General features: G+C 35.2%; 2 protein-coding genes across 2 annotated transcripts; both read right to left on the minus strand.

Moving 5' to 3' along the window:
• Positions 1–5,961: 5,961 nt before the first annotated feature.
• Positions 5,962–9,948, minus strand: LOC127862109 (low affinity immunoglobulin epsilon Fc receptor-like). Its single transcript, XM_052401087.1, has 5 exons — positions 9,818–9,948; positions 8,422–8,507; positions 7,483–7,573; positions 6,406–6,634; positions 5,962–6,039 (listed from the first exon to the last, which is right to left on the minus strand). Exons 1-5 carry the CDS (start codon positions 9,891–9,893, stop codon positions 6,015–6,017), a joined length of 507 nt encoding a protein of 168 aa, XP_052257047.1. The 5' UTR covers positions 9,894–9,948; the 3' UTR covers positions 5,962–6,014.
• A 2,455-nt stretch (positions 9,949–12,403) lies between these two features.
• On the minus strand, positions 12,404–19,328 carry LOC127861752 (uncharacterized). The gene is made up of 8 exons (XM_052400432.1): positions 18,946–19,328; positions 16,366–16,504; positions 15,804–16,047; positions 15,319–15,636; positions 14,656–14,750; positions 14,175–14,329; positions 13,480–13,628; positions 12,404–12,710 (listed from the first exon to the last, which is right to left on the minus strand). The coding sequence occupies exons 2-8, from the start codon at positions 16,493–16,495 to the stop codon at positions 12,404–12,406; spliced, it is 1,398 nt and encodes a 465-aa protein (XP_052256392.1). The 5' UTR covers positions 16,496–16,504; positions 18,946–19,328.
• Between the last annotated feature and the right edge of the window lie 302 nt (positions 19,329–19,630).

Raw genomic sequence — 19,630 nt, forward strand, 5'->3', positions numbered from 1 at the left:
ATATAGCATCTTCTTGAAAAATGTCATTTTATGGTCCAAATTTCCGTCCTGCTCCTTTTAAGCAGCACCCCTCCAGCTTTTCGGATCATAGATCTGCCCCCAATAGCAACACACACGAAAAAATACACGCCATTAGTATGACCATATTATATACATATTATGATTGTCTCTTGGGTCATTGCATGGGAACGGTTCATGCAAAATGTAAACCGATTGACGGCACTCCAAACCTCACAACCCCTGCGCAGAGATTTGTCTGTTTCCGAGCTCAGCTCGATGTCAAATTCTTGCCAGCATAACCAAACTCGGGTTGGTGATTAATTCAAATGTAAATTTAAAATTAGTTTTTCAATTGTTATCTTTTTTATTTATTCTTGTAATACTTGACAACATATGATACACAAAATATCAATTTATGTAGAAATTCTAATAAAAATCAAAATAAATAAGAAACAGCTATTAAAAAAATCCTTCAAGATCTGGAAGGGTTTCGACTTGTGATCGCAGTGGTTATCTCGGGCCGATGGAAAATAACCGCTACGCTCGACGGCCTCATGTTTGGCCAAGAATATCAGTGCATACACGCGTCAATAAATGTTGACCTCATATTATTGCAATCCAAAATGAAACATCTAAAATTCACTATAAGTTTTTGGGAATAATTTATTACATCTTTTTGGACACACAATCTCGGTCTGTTTCGAGCATCTATCCAATGGCGAAGTACAATGCGGAGTGGTGGTTCTTGAATGAAATAATTTTAGCCCTCTCAACGTTCAAGCTCTTTTCGCCTATAAATATATATGTCTGTTAAAATTTCGCAAATTTATAACTTATTATTTACAGGCTATATCATCCTAGCTAGTTTCGAAGATAAAACAAATGAGATGGACATGGACAAACAACATTTTAAAAGTTTCTGATTTAGAAATCTCAATACTTGTAATTCGAAATCCTTATATTGTATCTTACAAAAGCCATTGAGATTGTTTTACAAATGACTCATGACTGTTGACGAAGGCTATACGTAATGATGTAGACAATGGTTATTATATTACTTATATACCAGAAGACAGACGGAAAGGTTGATTAAAAGTTCCCTGCTTGTCTAAATTAAATATGAGGTTTATCTTACGATATGTAAGAACAGAATCTTGTCGATTTTGTGTTGAATTCGTATTAAATGAAATGCAGGCAAATTCAGATATCGTTAAAAAGTAAATGAAATGTATCACGTGTCAAACTTTGGGCAACAAGAGACAAAATAATCACACCCGATTACAATAAAATCACTTCACATTGCTGTAGTAGACTAGAGGTCCGCATATTGGTTGGGAGGTCGCCGGTTTTAACTCTATACAATGTGCACCATGGGCAAGCACTGGGTCTACAACGGCAACGGCGTGCATTCATTAGCAACTGTTTTATTTCGATCGGAAAGAGCTAGGCTAAATAGCTTTAAACTTTACAGAATCGACATTAATTATATAATTTAGCTTTCTTAGAAAATCGATGCAATACACTTCAATAGTTATCAATGGCCAATATTATACCTCACATATATTGGCCCTCTTTTATCCATATAAGATCCTTTTTAGCATACGACGTCGGTCTGAATACCTTTTGCGGATACCCGGCTGGTCACTATACTGTTTTAGGGCCCTCAATGGAATTTACTTTTATTTAAATTATGTACAAAAGCCCATAACGGAACCTTGTACATCTGTATATTATATAATATATGTATTGAGCAATACGTCCTCCGTACATTGAATAATGAATAGTACAAGAATCTCTAGTCATAGCTATAGTAGTCAAGTTGCATGTATTCACGTCCCCTATGCGTGTTACCGAAAGGGATTTATAACACCGCTGCACGCAAGATTCAACGTATCTATGTTTTCATGTTTACATAGGTCTACATTTATGTATTCCCATGTGCTCTATTTATATAAATACACCTACATATCTTTCTCTGTTAGCCAGACATTAAGAAGATTAAAACTGGTAAGTGATATATTATAGCTTCTATATTTTTACCGCTCGTTTGCAGTCGCCTTTTGACCATCGTGCATCGCCCATTGGCGTTTACCTTCTGTGCCTTCTAGAGGCCACACTCATTTTTATTTGCTGAAACAAAGTGACTAATGCCTTAACTGTCGAGCTGAGCACGTGGTCCCTAGCAATGGATTTCCTCCCAACCGTGCCCTACAGGGTATTCCTGAAGCTACGTCACCACCCAACGTCCCAACTGCTCCAGTTCCGACGCCAATACAAGCCGCGCCGTTGATTGCACAACCTTCCGCCCCGCCCCAGACAAATTCGACGTACGGAAATACTGAACGCCTTCCCGTACCTGTTGCAGCGTCATAGAGCCGCCCTTCTGGAATTTCCAGGATTCAAGTAGTACCGTAAGTAGGATATTGGTAGTCCAGCTGAAACAGTGGTTGGCGCAGGCGATTCTTATCTATGCGGATAGGGTTTGGTTTCCGATCCTGGCGCAGGTTTGGTTGGTGGCGAATACATCGGATAGATGGGGCTTCATTCGAGTGCCGCGTTGTCCCACATTTTAGATAAGTTTATGTCTGCAGATATCTTCAAATTATCGGTACTTTCGTGATTCTTCGCTTATTGGGTAAGAGTGCTGGGGCACACCTAACATAATGCAGCCTTCAGCGGGAAAAAAATAAGGTCATAAGTACGATAAAAATGTGAATAGTTAAAGAAACATTTTACTATGTTAGATACGGTAGGTATTGTTTTTTGTGTTTTGTTTTTGGTTTTGTTGGGTCTCATCAAATGAGCAATGTCAAAATGAATCAATTAACGCTTACAACATTGCATTAAAGGAATGGCTAGAGGGCCTGAAAAACAATATATGGCCTAGTATACATCAAGTTACAACAAGACATAACTCCACGTTAAATTGAGTTAAACTATTAACGGCATTAATTCACCACACTGAACTTATAGCAAACGGAAAAAGTGTAGCCAAACTACTTGGTCCTATACGTCAGTAAAGCAAGCGCACAAGGAATAATAGTAGTGTTGGATTTAACAGTCTTAAAACATTGAATACTTGTTTCGAGAAGCAGAACGCAAGGTGCTCAAGCACTATTGCTCTCCCATTATACACACGCACGTGGTCCTTTATTTGTGACAAGTGACCAATTGCCAAACAAGCACGGTACAATAGAAAGCACCATACAATATACACACATAATCGAATAAAGCTGGGGCTACAACCTTGGAACGGTCAATGCTAGGATTTGGTGGTTTAAACCGGTATTATAGCGCTCAACCTCACACTTGTCCAAGCAGTGTTCTTTTACACCTAATTATAAAAAAATATTAACGTCATAACATAAACGTAAACAATAATTAAAGAGCAGGAAAACGTATTTAATTTAATTATATTTTAATTACTCAATAATAGAATGGAAACCAGAGCAATGTTACTACAGGCAGACAAGTTATTGAACGAAACAACAAGCATCAATTACATCCCTTCTTTTTACAAAAAAAATATTTAAAAGATAAAGTACAATGTAGTTAATGTATCAGATCATCGTCGTGCGATACAGGGAAACTCGTCTCCCGTATCATGCAAGCCAAATGTTTGGACATGTTTTATGAAATTAACCTTAAAAACCAGTCACCACGAGGCAGACAAATGCTTCACCACTATCAAAAACAAATTGAAAAAGAAAGAAATACAAAAACATGTTTAAAGATTGTTTGTTACATGAGTCCATGTAATTCGTTTGAATGGAGTGCTAGCCGGCATGACATTAAATGTGTTGACTAAACTGGGCAATTTCATGTTTTATATTCATATTCAAAACAACAATATACCACCTTTATAATACGTATTTTCTTACTTTGTCTGTATAATCAAAACAAATGTAATGCTGACGTGTTGTGTGACTGTCTCTAGCACAGCTTTTGTTTTCTTACTGAAGTTCTAGCAACAGACTTGAAACGGCAATGGAATAGATAGGTACGTTATATCTCTAGATTAATGTTTTTAAAAGGACCAGTAAAAATTCGAAATAATTGACCATATTTTTCACTGTGTGTCACACACTTTAAATAAAAGTATAAAAATGACACCATTTCTTTTCTGACTCAATAGTTTACAATTTAAAACAAAGATGCAGTAATTTTGAGAATGTGTTCGTAAACACTGTTGACATAAGGCTGTGATGATGCATGTAACATGTTATGCAAAATGTAAGGAACACATAAATTGGCCTAAGGGTTTTCAGAGCTCTATTCAACACCACGATAAGGACAATTGGTTTTGTTTGTTTTGATTTGTACTTGCATTTACGTTTTAAAACTCAATAGTTATCCCCACGCTTTTAAAAGCGTGGGGATATTGTATTGATCTCCGCTGTCTGTCTGTCTGTCCTGGCCATTATCTCCTTCTACACTATTAGCACTAAAACCTTGAAACTTACACACATGGTAGCTATGAGCATATATGCGACGGTGACCTATTTGGAATTTTGATCTGACCCCTGGGTCAAATGTTATGGGCAAATAAATGAGTAAAATGGGTAAATAAACTTATTTTACGAACAACATGCAGCGCATATGATAATAACTTTTGACACAAGGGTCAAATCGCCTTCAATAGCCTATGTTTTTTTGAATCGTTGAAGCAAATCTGTGTATCGTTTTGTATTTAAGTGTGTTTTCTTTTCGAAGGAAGTATATGCGCGGTATTTCTGGTGATAATTGTTTCTCAAATTTTAAAGGAAAACTAAATAAACCAATTAAACAATCAATGCAAAGCGTATTTACATATTATTTGTATAGGTTTTTATGTCACTATATCGTACTATATCCGGATAAAAGAAATTCACGTTTTAGCCATTTGTCATGTGTGTAACTATATTTGTGATGAAGTGAATACACAAATTAAACGCGTCTATTGTTTCCTTATAATTTCAACACTTGCATGTATCATTATATTGAAATTGATAAAACAGAGAAACATGCAGTATATTTAAGTGACAAAGTTAAGAAGGATGTTGTTATGGTAATAAATTAGTTTGATTGATGCTTGTTTCTGATAACAACTGCTTTATGGTAACTTATTTTGCCTTATGTTGTAAGCTGAAATTATGTTTAGTTCCTTTAATAGCATCATCGTGACGAATTCCGTTGTAACTGAGCAGTAGTTAACTGAAATTCCATTATCTCCATTGTCTTTTTGTTTGGACACCGTGACGGTATGATTTGTTTTTGTACTTATCCGTTTTGGTAATGCACCGTGTAAGCATCGTGTAAACGTACATTTTGAAACAGCCTCCTTGGTTTGCATCCTACTTACATACTATAACTTATAAAGAAGTGAAACTCTAGCTGACTTAGCAATACATCACTCCCGTCATCCAACATGATTGGTCATTTATTTATGGCAAGTGACCAAATGCCAAAATGCACAGCACAGCACGAAACAACACATAACATATCCATCATTGAATAAAGATGTGGTCAACGCATTGGAACGGTTAATACTTAGCATTGGAGGTTTAAACCGTTTACTGGGATCCCTTCCCCGTATTCCGTTCTTGCAAAATAATCAATTTGTAATAAGTATCGAGCAATCGTTAATGCAAATGGTTCCCTGGAAAATAGAATATGCTTCTTCTATTATGTCAATGTACATATTGCATTTATTTTGTCATTATATGTTTGCGTCCCTTGTGCAGTAGGTGTCCATTTACTGTCTAAGAGAGATTCAGTCCTGTGACTTGTGTGCGTTCAGCCATGTATTGTGCTGTCATATATGTTTCAGTGTGAGTGGTTTATAATAAACAAGATTTCGATTCATATGAAACAATGCATTTGCAAGACCATTAGAAATATTTTACCATGTGGTTGGTTTCACATTGACTGTCTTAATCGCAAGAGGTACATTGTCACTGTTATTTTTTCAAACAAAACATATTTTGCCGTTCCATCTGTTTTATTTACAACAACGGACACCAAAGATATTTCTGTCATCCGACTATTGCCTCGTCCACACTGAAATTAGAAAAAAAAACATGTAGATTTAAAATACAATGTACTTTATTAACGTAAAGAAATTACTTTAACCGACATCTGTTTATCAGATATCTTGGCTATTTATTTTGAATATAAACGTCAATGTAAGGAATTATTTTTTTTTTCGAGTGCAGTGTTTTAAAGTATCATTCTCATTATTTGAATATAATATACACGCATGTCACATCATGTTTGTTTTTAACTGTTTGCAACATTTTTGTTTGCTAAAAATGTAACGGTTCGTTTCCAACAACAAAAACGACAAGAAGTCAATTTTCAAAAAGAAGAACAATAGTTATTAAAACAGAACAGTAAAACAATTTCAGAGAAAACATTTGATCATACTCTTTCTCACATATGTAATTATCGTTCACATGACATTGGTCATCGTTCCATTTGCTGTCAAATGCCCTTATTTCTGCACAGTTTTCGTTGCCTGCGCCATGTACCGGATTGCCTCCGCCATTTGTCGGCTCATTCGGGGCCCAGTTAGCGTACGATATCCCTTGTTGTGACGTCGACCAGAGCCGTTCATTTTCGATGAATAGATCGGACGCACCGATCCAAAAATCACCTTATATAAAATATAGAATTGTTTAAACTGCAGAAAAAATTATCAGCAGAAGAATGCTTATCACCAACCAGCAAAATATACCTTACTAGAAGATACACGTGGCTAAAGCTAGTTTTTACAAATTAGAACGACCAATGCAAAGCATTTAGTTTAAAGCTTGAACCAGAAATAATCTCATAAAATTGTTGAAACGCAACACAACATAACACAGAGAAGAATGGAGCATTTGATGTGATAAAAAAATGATGCTGGGCAGCGCATTGGATACATCAAAGCAAATGCGTTGACCTTTAACCAAGCGTGTATCGGCTTCTTTCTGTTATACACGAAGGTGATCAGAGAGAACGTTATACGATTCGAGTCTTGATACAGCTACACTGCTAACGCATCTGGAGTTTGGCTTCTTTAATTTTTAAATATGTTTGCCAAGTCGGAATGTGTCATATACTTGTGCAACTGCTTGCGTTTACTTAATTTTATCTTTTCCCAGTAAGTTGAAGATTTCTGGTAATCTTAAAACTATTGGAAATTGCATTATGATTCCATTTAAGTGTTTTGGGAATGTTTATACGAGTTTATCAAGTTTATCATGTATGATGTAATGCTGTTTATTTTTTATGTCAAGGCAATAGGTCTCATGTCTCACACACAACACATACACCTGTTAATATTCCAAAGTCCAGCTCAAATTCCGAATTCTTCCCAACTTTCGTGAGTCTTAACTAGTTGGGAAGAAGTTCTCAGACACGCTCCGTGTCCTCACACGATGCAAAGGCATTGAAATACATATTCTTAAACATATGTGAATTCCGCTATTCAAGAGCAAAAACTCAGTCTGACTTAATAACCTCCTCTCCGCACGACCTCCTGAGTCAGGAAATTGTTCTCCATCGCCGTCTCAATCTCGACAAGGTGTGAACGCATATCTTTGCAGACCATCTGTGCAAAAGAAACATCCTTTATATCAGTTGGATCAAGCCACCTTACTTAACATAATCTTTTCTAAATGTTGTTATTATATTTGCAATTAAATGATAAAATTTAACTGCAATATTAGATAAAAACGCATGATGCCTCTTCGAAAATTCAATAAAATAAGATCGTTGTTATCTTTTGTTTCCGTTTGATGTTTTGTTAACAGACAGCATTACATATGGCAAAAAGTTATCAACATGATGCAATTCTTTAAAGGGACTGTCAACCACGACGACGAAGAAAACAAAAGTTGTAAAATACCGCATTAAAAAAAATATAGTTTATATTGATTATAATATCACGACTGGTATATTATATTACTTGAAAAAAGTTCATATTTTCAGTATATTAGGTAATAAAATTTCGCGATGTGAAATCGAAAGTACATCGCAAAAATATGTGACATAACGATATACACACTATAAATAACGCAAGTAGATTGATCATTTTCTATATATAATATATACAATTCACTACGAATGCACAATTTGCATTCCTGGGTTTACCATGTGACGATGATGAACAATCTACTGGCATTATTTATAGTTAACTGGTAGTTACCTGGTAGACATACCCAGTAAAACGTATTACCGAATATACTGAAAATATGAAAACAACTTTTTTCAAGTAATGTGATATACCAGTCGTGATATGTTAATCAATATAAACTAATTATTGTAAAAAATACGGTATTTTTAACAACTTTTCTTTTCTTCGTCGTCGTGGTTGACAGTTCCTTTAACAGAAGTACCCCTTAGTATATCACAACATCAGTCATACAATGCCGTCTACAAGTAGCGGAAGTGGCAAACCTGCGCGAGTTCCCAAGGTTCCGTGTCGTGACTGAAGTGGTAACATTTTTCACGATACTCCATCCACCCATTGGGACAGGCGTCAACTGGAAAAAGAAGGACATATGAACGCATCCACCGTATCTTTAGATGGAAACCACTCGAATAAACATATAATAGACGAATTCATTTGTTAATGTCTACTAGTTATTAGTGCCGATTTGTGATAATTCTGCTTACTAAATCGACCAATCCGTTTATAGGACTGATTTTAAAACTGCAAGCAAACAATTTTATTAGGTGTACTTGTATTGTCAAAAAAAATCTTTTGACACTTATTTAAAAACACACACTGTTTATTATTTAGAAAAGTCGTATACCTAGTAATTTACAATGCCATAAATTCTCAACTAACATCATGTTAAGTCATTTTTCCCAAATAGGAAATAATATTTGTATTCGGATTATCAACTTATATTTCTAAAAGAAAATGTTTTTATACGTCTATGTAATTACCAATAAAGCATTTATGAATAACGACTCAATACGATAGACGGTCGAACATTGAATTGCAATTCAAACAACTAAAATATTAAAAATAAATTATGTCATCAGACCTGGTAGAACAAGTTTGTTTCAAAAACAGCTTATGTTATGATAAGTCATTTGACCATTTATAAAAGAAATAAAAAAATAAGCGCATGCTGTTTCCTCTGTCGCTTAAAATACTTTCAGAAATACTCGTTTATAATTCATTTCATCGATCCTCAAAAATTTGCAATTCCAGTATTCTGGTTGATTGAGTAATTAAAAAGTATTTCAATGGAACAATTATCTTGTATTTCTGTTTAATTTGAACTGTAATGCTATGAGGTTAAAGTGTATTTACACATGTATGTACTGCGATCAGTTCGGAGCCAAGCGTCCGGTTCGGGATCCCTGTAATCCGTTTCAATTTCCCAATGTTTTGCATTGACCAAGATACGGATCTGATTTTGCGGTGACCACAGCTTTATTCAATGTCATTTGGTATGTGTGTTGTTTTGTGCTGCGCTGTTCGGCAATTGGTCACTTGCCGTAAATAAAGGACTAGGCGCGGTTGATGATGGGAATGCTATGCTGCTGGTGCAGCTAAAGTTTCACCTTTGTATACTTATATCGTGATGTCTTGTGTTGCGTAGTGCTTACTTTCGTTTTTTAAGGATGATTTATTCTAATTATGTTACTGGAATTTCTTAATTTTATATTTCCTAAAAATATAGAGCGATTCATCCAAGTAAATATGTGAGCCATGCAATAACAAACAACAAATCCCCGTAGACAAAGATAAAAGGATTAAAAATCATAATTGTCTTTATGAAATTGGATTATTAAACAATTTAATTGTATTTCATGATGTATGCTGCCGGATATTTACCTGACTGTAAAACCAACTCTGTGACGCTTATATAAATCGCTATAATATTCACAATCTTTGCCATAACACCTGCCATTTTTGAAACGATCTGAACGGAACACGCCAGAAAATGAGCAGGTGGTGTACTGTTGGTTGAGATAAGATTAACAAGAACCTTTCGTTTAACCTTTCGACAATTGCATCAGATACGTTTCTTTGCATACAAGCTCCACTTTAAACCGGTGCAATAATAAGTCAGATCATTTTAGAAGGATATAAAGTTAATATATGATTTCCAGTAATACGTTTAAATAAAAAAATAAGTATTAAAATAATGAATTTCGCGCAGAGGTCATGCGTCAACTTTATCATGCAGTGACGCAATTTCTTTCAGAACGGTTACATAACATTCACCTCTATAGTGGGCTCAGGAACTCCTTTCCGCTGGTCACATGATCATAGTATGATTATTAAAATGGCCGTCCTTTTCGGCTGTTTACGATTACTTATATAATTGAAAAGCAGATAGTGTTGAAAGTTACACCAAGGCGTGCATTTTTAGTGTAAACTTAATATCTTTGCCATACTTGTTACACATTATAAAATGCTAAAATTATCAAATAGGAATACTGTATGATTTGATTTGACATGCACGTACATAAACCTACACTTCCCCATTTCGCCCTTTGTGTACAGTTCAGGGGAGCGATGCTATCTGCGTAAAAAAAATGAACATTATTCTCATTATATTGGTATCAACCATGACGATATAATCATAATGCATTTGGCTTTTTAAGTTAATGTTTGATTTTTATGCCCCAAACGGGCGGCAAATAGTTTTCGCACTGTCTGTTGGATCGGTCGGTCGGCCAGTCTGTCAGTCTGTCACACTTTTCGTGTCCGCTCTCTATTTCAAGTAGTTTTCATTTAAACTTGGTCAGAACTTGTATCTCAATAATGTCAAGGCCAAGTTCAAACATGGGTAATGCCGGGTTAAAAACTAGGTCACGGGGTCACTAAGTGCGTTTTAAACATTCAGAATGGTGTCCACTCTCTAAATCAAGTAGTTTTCATCCGATCTTCACCAAACTTGGTCAGAAGTTGTTTCTTTAAGATGTCTAGGCCAAATTCGATCATGGGTAATGTCGGGTCAAAAACAAGTTAACGGGGTCACTTAGTGCGTGTTAAACATTCAGCATGGTGTCCGCTCTCTAATTCAAGTAGTTTTCATCCGATCTTCACCAAACTTGGTCAGAAGTTGTATCTCGATGATGTCTAGGCCAAGTTCGAACATGGGCCATGCCGGGCCAAAAACTAGGTCACGGGATCACTTAGTGCATTTTACCCATTCAGCATGGTTTTCACTCTCTAATTCAAGTACTTTTCATCCGGTCTTCACCAAAGTTGGTCAGAAGTTGTATCTAGATTTTATCTAGGCCAAGTTCAAACATGGGCCATGCCGAATCCTGCGTTTCATCCAATTGTATGGATCATTTGCACGTTTAAGCTGTAATGTTGTGACAAAGTTGGAGCTCGGGGCATCAGTGTCGTGTAGACACATTTCTTGTTTTTCTTGGGGTCCATGAAATTACAATTATCGAGAGTGAAACTATTTTGCTTATTTCTTCTAAGGTTCTTGTCATTAAGCCCATTGCAGAGGTGTATGGTGAGGGGCTTACGACAACTCTGGTAGGAGATTGGTACTTACTCGTCATTTCCGATCGCAGTAACTCTGCAAGTTTTTTTTTTTATCGATTTAAACATGTTCTATTGACGTATGGATAGACATTGTTAAACTTGGGAAAGTTTTAATTCATTTCAAAATATGAATTAACATTAAACCAGTACTAATTATATAGCAATATAGCATATCGGTAATGACACACATAGTTAAATGGTATTTAGGAAGACGTACGGAAGACGTTTAGTTTCTAATATATAATGAAATACATCTTAAATAAGCATTCGTTCTTCTGAACGTAAATGACGTTATTACACTGGAAACTATTTGTTAAAGGGACTGTCAACCACGAATGACGAAAAAAGAAAAGTTCTAAAATACCGTATTATTTACAATGATTAGCTTATATTGATTAAAATATCACGACTGGTATATTACATTACTTGAAAAAAGTTCATATTTTCAGTATATTTGGTAATAAAATTTCGTGATGTGAAATCGAAAGTACATCGCGAAAATAGGTGACATAATGATATACACACTATAAATAACGCAAGTAGATTGATCATTTTATATATTAGATACTAGTATATACAATTCACTACGCATGCACAATTTGCATTTCTGGGTTTAACCACGTGACGATGATGATCAATCTACTGGCGTTTTTTATACTTAACTGGTATAAATACCCAGTAAAATGTATTACCAAATATACTGACCATATGAAAACTCAACAACTTTTTTCAAGCAGGTTTTTTTTTTTAGAAAAATGGGAAGACGCTGGACGCTGGTTGAGAGGGGAAAAAAGAGTGCGAAAGAGACATATTTGGGGAAAAAATAAAAATTGTTTATTTCAATGTCTTATATACATCAATCAGTCAGCAAGCACATTTTTTGCAACGTTTCTTTAGTCTACATCTAGTCTACAGAGGCATATCTCTTTCCTTTTTGTTCTTAAACAGATCAACAACTAATTCCAAGTCTTCTTCTAACAGCTCCTCCTGGTAGAGGTTGATTCTCATAAGTGAATCCAGGGTCTGCTGGCCTAGTGACCTTAAGTCCGTACACATGTCGTTCATGGCACTGAATCCTCTCTCTACAACTGCTGTTGATTGTGGCACCAACAGGGCAAGTTTGTAAAGCTGGAGTACAGTTGGATACGATTCCTGCATGATGTCATCTTGGGCAATATGCATATACACCTTCCCCAGGGTGTCACAGCCTTTCCTTCTGAAAATACATTTAAACGTCTATTTAAACCAATGAAGTATAAAGTATGCAGTTTCATTGTTAAAATGTTTATCAGTTATAAAATAAAAGTAAATTATGTCATTTTTCTCCAATAGCCAATAAACATTAAATTATTATTTATTCACTGTCTGTGTTCTACTGCACCAAAGACTGAATAGTATAATGACTATGTTATGACTGAATAGTACTAAATTTGTTTATTAATATTAAATCCAAAATAAACAGTTGCCTTAAGTAATTACAGAAACCTGTACATTAATCATAAGTCACTTACATTAATTCATAAAACAATTCTTTATTACAGCTAATATTAGTGTTTCAGGTCTTAAAAGTAAAAACTTAAGCTGAACAATTAATACTTTACATTATTATGTCAGTAAAAATTTTATTGCAAAATATCACTGGTCTGATATAAAAAAAATCTCAAAAATTAAAAAGTGATATTTTTAACAATGTCTGTATTAATATACCTACACAACTGTAACAAAAAAGTATTAACAGGTTATAAACAGTAGTCAAGGAACCTCAACTATCTGAAAGCAGAAGCTGGCAGGCCAAACAAATAACAACAGCAACATGAAATGTTTGATGAAGGAAAACTAACACAGCAACTGAAACTCAAAGTGAACATTAATTCATGCTCTGTTATTGGTAAGTACAAGCAGAAGTTGTACACAAAATGAAAATAATAACTTGAACATCTGATGAATGAAAATTAACTAAACAGTGAACTGTTTACTATCTTTACTTCATCATAAAGAGTTGATTTCTGAAAGTCAAAAGCTCATTCTCAATTAATTTCTGATCCCCTAGCTCAGGGGGGACTATCTCTCTGTGTCCTTCATAGATATCCACCTTCTCTGACCCATAGAAGGATGACAATACATTTGCATGATCCTGTATACAGATCATACCATTCCCATGATGGAAGGTACTATGTACATGTAGTACATACACATGTCATTACTAGTAGATATACCACACTGTCACATGTATTATTGGAAACATAACAAATTTTTTTTTTTCAAAATTGTCATTAGATTTATATTATATGAGAGGATAATTTACATTCATGTGACAGCCATGTATGTATCTTATTTGTGAAATTATTATGAATAAGTGTTAGAATTAAACCTGTTTCAAAGGTATGATTTACAGTATCATCCAATAAATATTGTGTTTATTTCGAGCCATACTGTGTTACTCATACCCAATGAATACACATTTTAACACATGTATCTACAGGCCAAGAGACAACTCAGGAAATTATTTAAAATGCATGATGAGCAATTTTTCATTTTGTCACAATGTTTTCTGCTTCATTTCAAATTTTAAATGTTATTCAGCCTTTTTCACTCAAAAGATCTGTTGGTGCTTTCCTTTTGGCATTTTAAAGGCATTGTTTGAAAAAAACAACAAATATAAACTTTTAAAATGATTAACCTTTCCATAATCATGTACATCCTTTGCCTCTTCTGGCAGGTGACTTGGATCCAGGAAACTAAAGGCAGATAGCACGGCTGAGTGGTTGCTGAAGGCATCCTCTACCTCATTTACTAGAGCTAGTACCAAAGGCACACCATACAGTCTCAAAAATCCTGAAATACATTTTTTTTACATTCATTTTTAATTCTATTATGTGAACACACACGAATGGAACGGCAAATGATTTCAAGTTAAATTATCTTACTATAATGGATGAATGATGGTCTTATAAATATATTCTATATCGTCTGAACACTCAACATGCATACTGTAGAAACGGTGTAGTTCTACTTCTTCTAGACAGTGCTCAAAACATGTTTGGATTATATACTATGAATAATTTTCTTTTCTATTCATCTGGTGCATTACAGTGAGATTGTTAACATTGTGATTTACAGTTAACAAAAAAAGAGAAAATAATATGATCATATACTCATACCTTCTGGGTTGATTGCTTCCATCTGGACCCCAGCCCTCACACGTCTAGCTAGAGTAGTCCTATCTGTAATGATGTCGAACATCTCCTCACACTTACTGGAAATGAAAAGAAATGTCATCTGGTAAGTTTAATTAGTTAATAAGACTGACAAGTCGCAAATCAGATATGATGGACATCTGAATTGTTGATGACATGCCATGATGGGGTTCACCGTTAATAATTTTGGAATCACTTGCCTGTCATCTGTAAGTGAATTTTAATCCCTGATCTGTCCATCACACTACAGTATTTAGGCCAAAACTTACTTTTTCTAAACTCTTAGCTACAGACGACATTTTGTTTCATAGTAAGACTAGCAGAAGACTTTTGAACATATTAAAATTGGAAAAAATATAAAACCCTCAACATTATTTGTGTTTTGCATAATGAATAATATACATTAGTAAGTTTGAGAAAACAATTAAAAGATTGTGTTTTAAACAAGAAATTGCTCATCATAATTTGTTTACCTTTTCTTAAGTTGTCTAATGAATCTGGTCCACAAGACATGCACAACTAGTTTAAAGTTATTCTCAAAAGAAACCCATAACTTTCAACTATCAAGCAACCAGAAAGTGACAACTGGGCTTTTCTGAACACCTTGTTTTTAATTCTAGTTCTTACCCGAATTCTAGTCCCAACAGAGTCATGTTCTGGTAGTTATGAACTATGTCATGCAGATCATCTGTGCACTTCTTTTCTCTAGCTGGTAACTCCGTGAATGTGCCACAGTCTTGCTGTAGGTAAAGGGACAGATAGTTCACAGGCTTTAACACATCAGCAAGTACAAGAATCATGGCAATGACGCCTCTATTTGTGGCTGAATATCTGATCCCCTGAACTTCGGGTTGTCTGGAGTCTTCTATGAGAGCGTCAAATGTGTCCAACAGCTGTTCATATCTACTAATGAACCTAACACATGCCCGAAGATGTGACAACCACCTGCAAATAATGTGTGTTCTGTTAACACGTGATTACGAAATGAATTTTATATTCATTTTTTAACGCATCTGCAGCAGACGACTTAAGAAACATTGCAAAAAGAAGAATTTGCGTGCTGACTGATTGATACAATTATTGCTGCTATCAAAATAGTTCTTGCCATTTACCTTGTTGTTGCAGCTCTGACAAACTTGATTGGCCTTTCTCCATAAACCTCCTGCATATGCTGGAAGACAGCTGCTTTCTTCGGAGAATATTGAAACAGTTTCCATATGGAAATCAGTAAACCATCAACTTCCTTCAAAAGATCACTTTCCTTAAGCAGATGTACGAAGCACAAAGCTAGGCGATGGTTACGGCAGTTCACATAAATGGAAAGGGGACTCTCATGTCGAATTCTTCTTTGTAGACCTTTAATATGCAAAATTAAAATCAGATTAAAATGAGATTTATTTTATCTAAGATATAAACATTGAAACAAAAGAAGAACTAGGCTAAAAACTACATGAATAAATTCTCCATTTGCCACATTGTTTCCAACTTCCAATGAAAAATAATACAGACCCAGTTATTTATATATTTTTTTTACTGATTTAAAGTTAAGTCGTCTGCTTTCAGATTTCTTGTAAGGATTTCTAGAATTACAAAGATTTGTTTGGTATTATTTTAAAAATTTAAACATTCCCTCAATAAATTAATTTATTGAAACTAATGCGTACATATGCTTACCTTTATTTTCACCGCTCATGGTGTTACAACCATCCAGTCCAACGAATCTTACTTTCTCTAACTGTAGATGTTTACCTCTGAAGAATGTTTCAATAGCTGTCAAAAGAGCTAAACTGGTTACTTTATCCATGTTTATAAGGTCATAATACACTAAATAGTTTCCCTATATAATTCAATGTAAAAGCGACAACTTTGAGCGAAAATAAATGCAACATTTTGCACATAGAGACCCCCATAACCATACCTTTTCTTAAAGGCCATTCTAAGCGGAATCGATTTATGCAATAAAAAGGATATGTCATGTACAATGCAAGAAAGAACTTGACACAAATCAAAATCGACTGTTTTTGCAACTTTTTTTTTCGGCCGTTTCTTAGTGGAATGTAACCTTTTCTAGTGCAATGGTTCACTATAGTCTTCACGTGTATCATATTTCAGGGATTCAGTAGTGAACACCTATTCATTCCCTACCATTATCTCCGCAAGATAACACCCGAATAATGGTAAAACGTGTAAAACATGCCTTCCTGTCAACTATGATATTTTTTTAGAGAGTACAGCCCTTCATGAAGCGATCATTTAGTGTATTGTAACCTATAAGACAACGTTTACCATTAACATCGCGAAAAATAAGCACTTCTCGATACGTATAAACCTATTTTCTATGTGCATGCCAATTTTCAGACCGATCTTTCACGTAGAAATGCTTGAAAATGCATTTTATTATAACGCCTGATAAGCCATGTGGCTTTCGCGTTCGGAGCTTTGATTTATAACGGGCGTTCAGGCGTAAAACGATTACCCTAAGTAATTACAATCGGTCAAAATACTGGAATATTGTTACAAGCTATGTAGAAAAAGAAGTAAACAACTATTAAAACGTGTTCATGAGCTCTTTCAGCACAAATTGTTGCGATTTGAGATGCTCAAGACGAGTTTTTGTACGTTTTTTTTTCTTATTTTCCTCTGAAAACGTATTTTCTTCTTAAAAACTCACGATGCTCCTTAAATTCGTGAAACAAACGCATTTATTCCGTGAAATTCGCCAAAACGCGTCATTTCCCACTAAAAGAATGATGATTTTCTGTAAATACAGCTCCTTTGAGACTTGACCTGGTTTTGCGTTTAGGTCATAATACACTAAATAGTTTCCCTATATAATTCAATGTAAAAGCGACAACTTTGAGCGAAAATAAATGCAACATTTTGCACATAGAGACCCCCATAACCATACCTTTTCTTAAAGGCCATTCTAAGCGGAATCGATTTATGCAATAAAAAGGATATGTCATGTACAATGCAAGAAAGAACTTGACACAAATCAAAATCGACTGTTTTTGCAACTTTTTTTTTCGGCCGTTTCTTAGTGGAATGTAACCTTTTCTAGTGCAATGGTTCACTATAGTCTTCACGTGTATCATATTTCAGGGATTCAGTAGTGAACACCTATTCATTCCCTACCATTATCTCCGCAAGATAACACCCGAATAATGGTAAAACGTGTAAAACATGCCTTCCTGTCAACTATGATATTTTTTTAGAGAGTACAGCCCTTCATGAAGCGATCATTTAGTGTATTGTAACCTATAAGACAACGTTTACCATTAACATCGCGAAAAATAAGCACTTCTCGATACGTATAAACCTATTTTCTATGTGCATGCCAATTTTCAGACCGATCTTTCACGTAGAAATGCTTGAAAATGCATTTTATTATAACGCCTGATAAGCCATGTGGCTTTCGCGTTCGGAGCTTTGATTTATAACGGGCGTTCAGGCGTAAAACGATTACCCTAAGTAATTACAATCGGTCAAAATACTGGAATATTGTTACAAGCTATGTAGAAAAAGAAGTAAACAACTATTAAAACGTGTTCATGAGCTCTTTCAGCACAAATTGTTGCGATTTGAGATGCTCAAGACGAGTTTTTGTACGTTTTTTTTTCTTATTTTCCTCTGAAAACGTATTTTCTTCTTAAAAACTCACGATGCTCCTTAAATTCGTGAAACAAACGCATTTATTCCGTGAAATTCGCCAAAACGCGTCATTTCCCACTAAAAGAATGATGATTTTCTGTAAATACAGCTCCTTTGAGACTTGACCTGGTTTTGCGTTTAGGTCATAATACACTAAATAGTTTCCCTATATAATTCAATGTAAAAGCGACAACTTTGAGCGAAAATAAATGCAACATTTTGCACATAGAGACCCCCATAACCATACCTTTTCTTAAAGGCCATTCTAAGCGGAATCGATTTATGCAATAAAAAGGATATGTCATGTACAATGCAAGAAAGAACTTGACACAAATCAAAATCGACTGTTTTTGCAACTTTTTTTTTCGGCCGTTTCTTAGTGGAATGTAACCTTTTCTAGTGCAATGGTTCACTATAGTCTTCACGTGTATCATATTTCAGGGATTCAGTAGTGAACACCTATTCATTCCCTACCATTATCTCCGCAAGATAACACCCGAATAATGGTAAAACGTGTAAAACATGCCTTCCTGTCAACTATGATATTTTTTTAGAGAGTACAGCCCTTCATGAAGCGATCATTTAGTGTATTGTAACCATAAGGCCTAAGTAGTGCTCCACGGGACCCTTTGCACTGACCCACCTGACAAACAATGAAAATTGGGTTCTGTTGCAGGAATCAGTACTTTCATCAGCCAACGTGTAAACGTTTCCTTCCTTAGTTCTTCCAAAACCTTTCTCTCCATAAATTCACTTAGTGTGTTTATTAACTCGGTGACTGATGTACTGGACAGATAATTGACAGACTCCGAAGCAATGTCTTTTATTTCTGGGTCACAAACATCCCCCATGAATCTTACCAAGTCTGCCATGTTCATTTGGGCCCATTTCTTTTTGGCCATAAAGAAAACTGTTTTGAAAAGTTTCTTAACATAACTTCTATTTCGAGATATGGCATCTGTTTGCTGCTTTACAGCTGCAGTTGCGACCAATTTTACAACACTGCGTTGGCTTTGAAAGTTTGAGTATTTTTCAACTGAAGCCAAGTGTCTTATCACTATTATTGTGTGTTTCTAGTCTCCTAGAGGGATTGTCCCCTAACACAGCACCAGTTGTGACATAAGAAGTGTTTTGGTCACTATTTGATCCAAACAGCTCACAATATTTGCACATAAACCCATGTTTAGTTTGGCTGTGGTATAGCCATGGGTATCTGGATTCGTAAACATGAGAATTGAATAAACGACTATCCCGTTTTGGTTGCGTTTCGTCTGAAAATAAAGGTGCA

Source organism: Dreissena polymorpha, chromosome 16, assembly GCF_020536995.1.
Source record: "Dreissena polymorpha isolate Duluth1 chromosome 16, UMN_Dpol_1.0, whole genome shotgun sequence".
Classification (NCBI taxonomy): Eukaryota; Metazoa; Mollusca; class Bivalvia; order Myida; family Dreissenidae; genus Dreissena; species Dreissena polymorpha.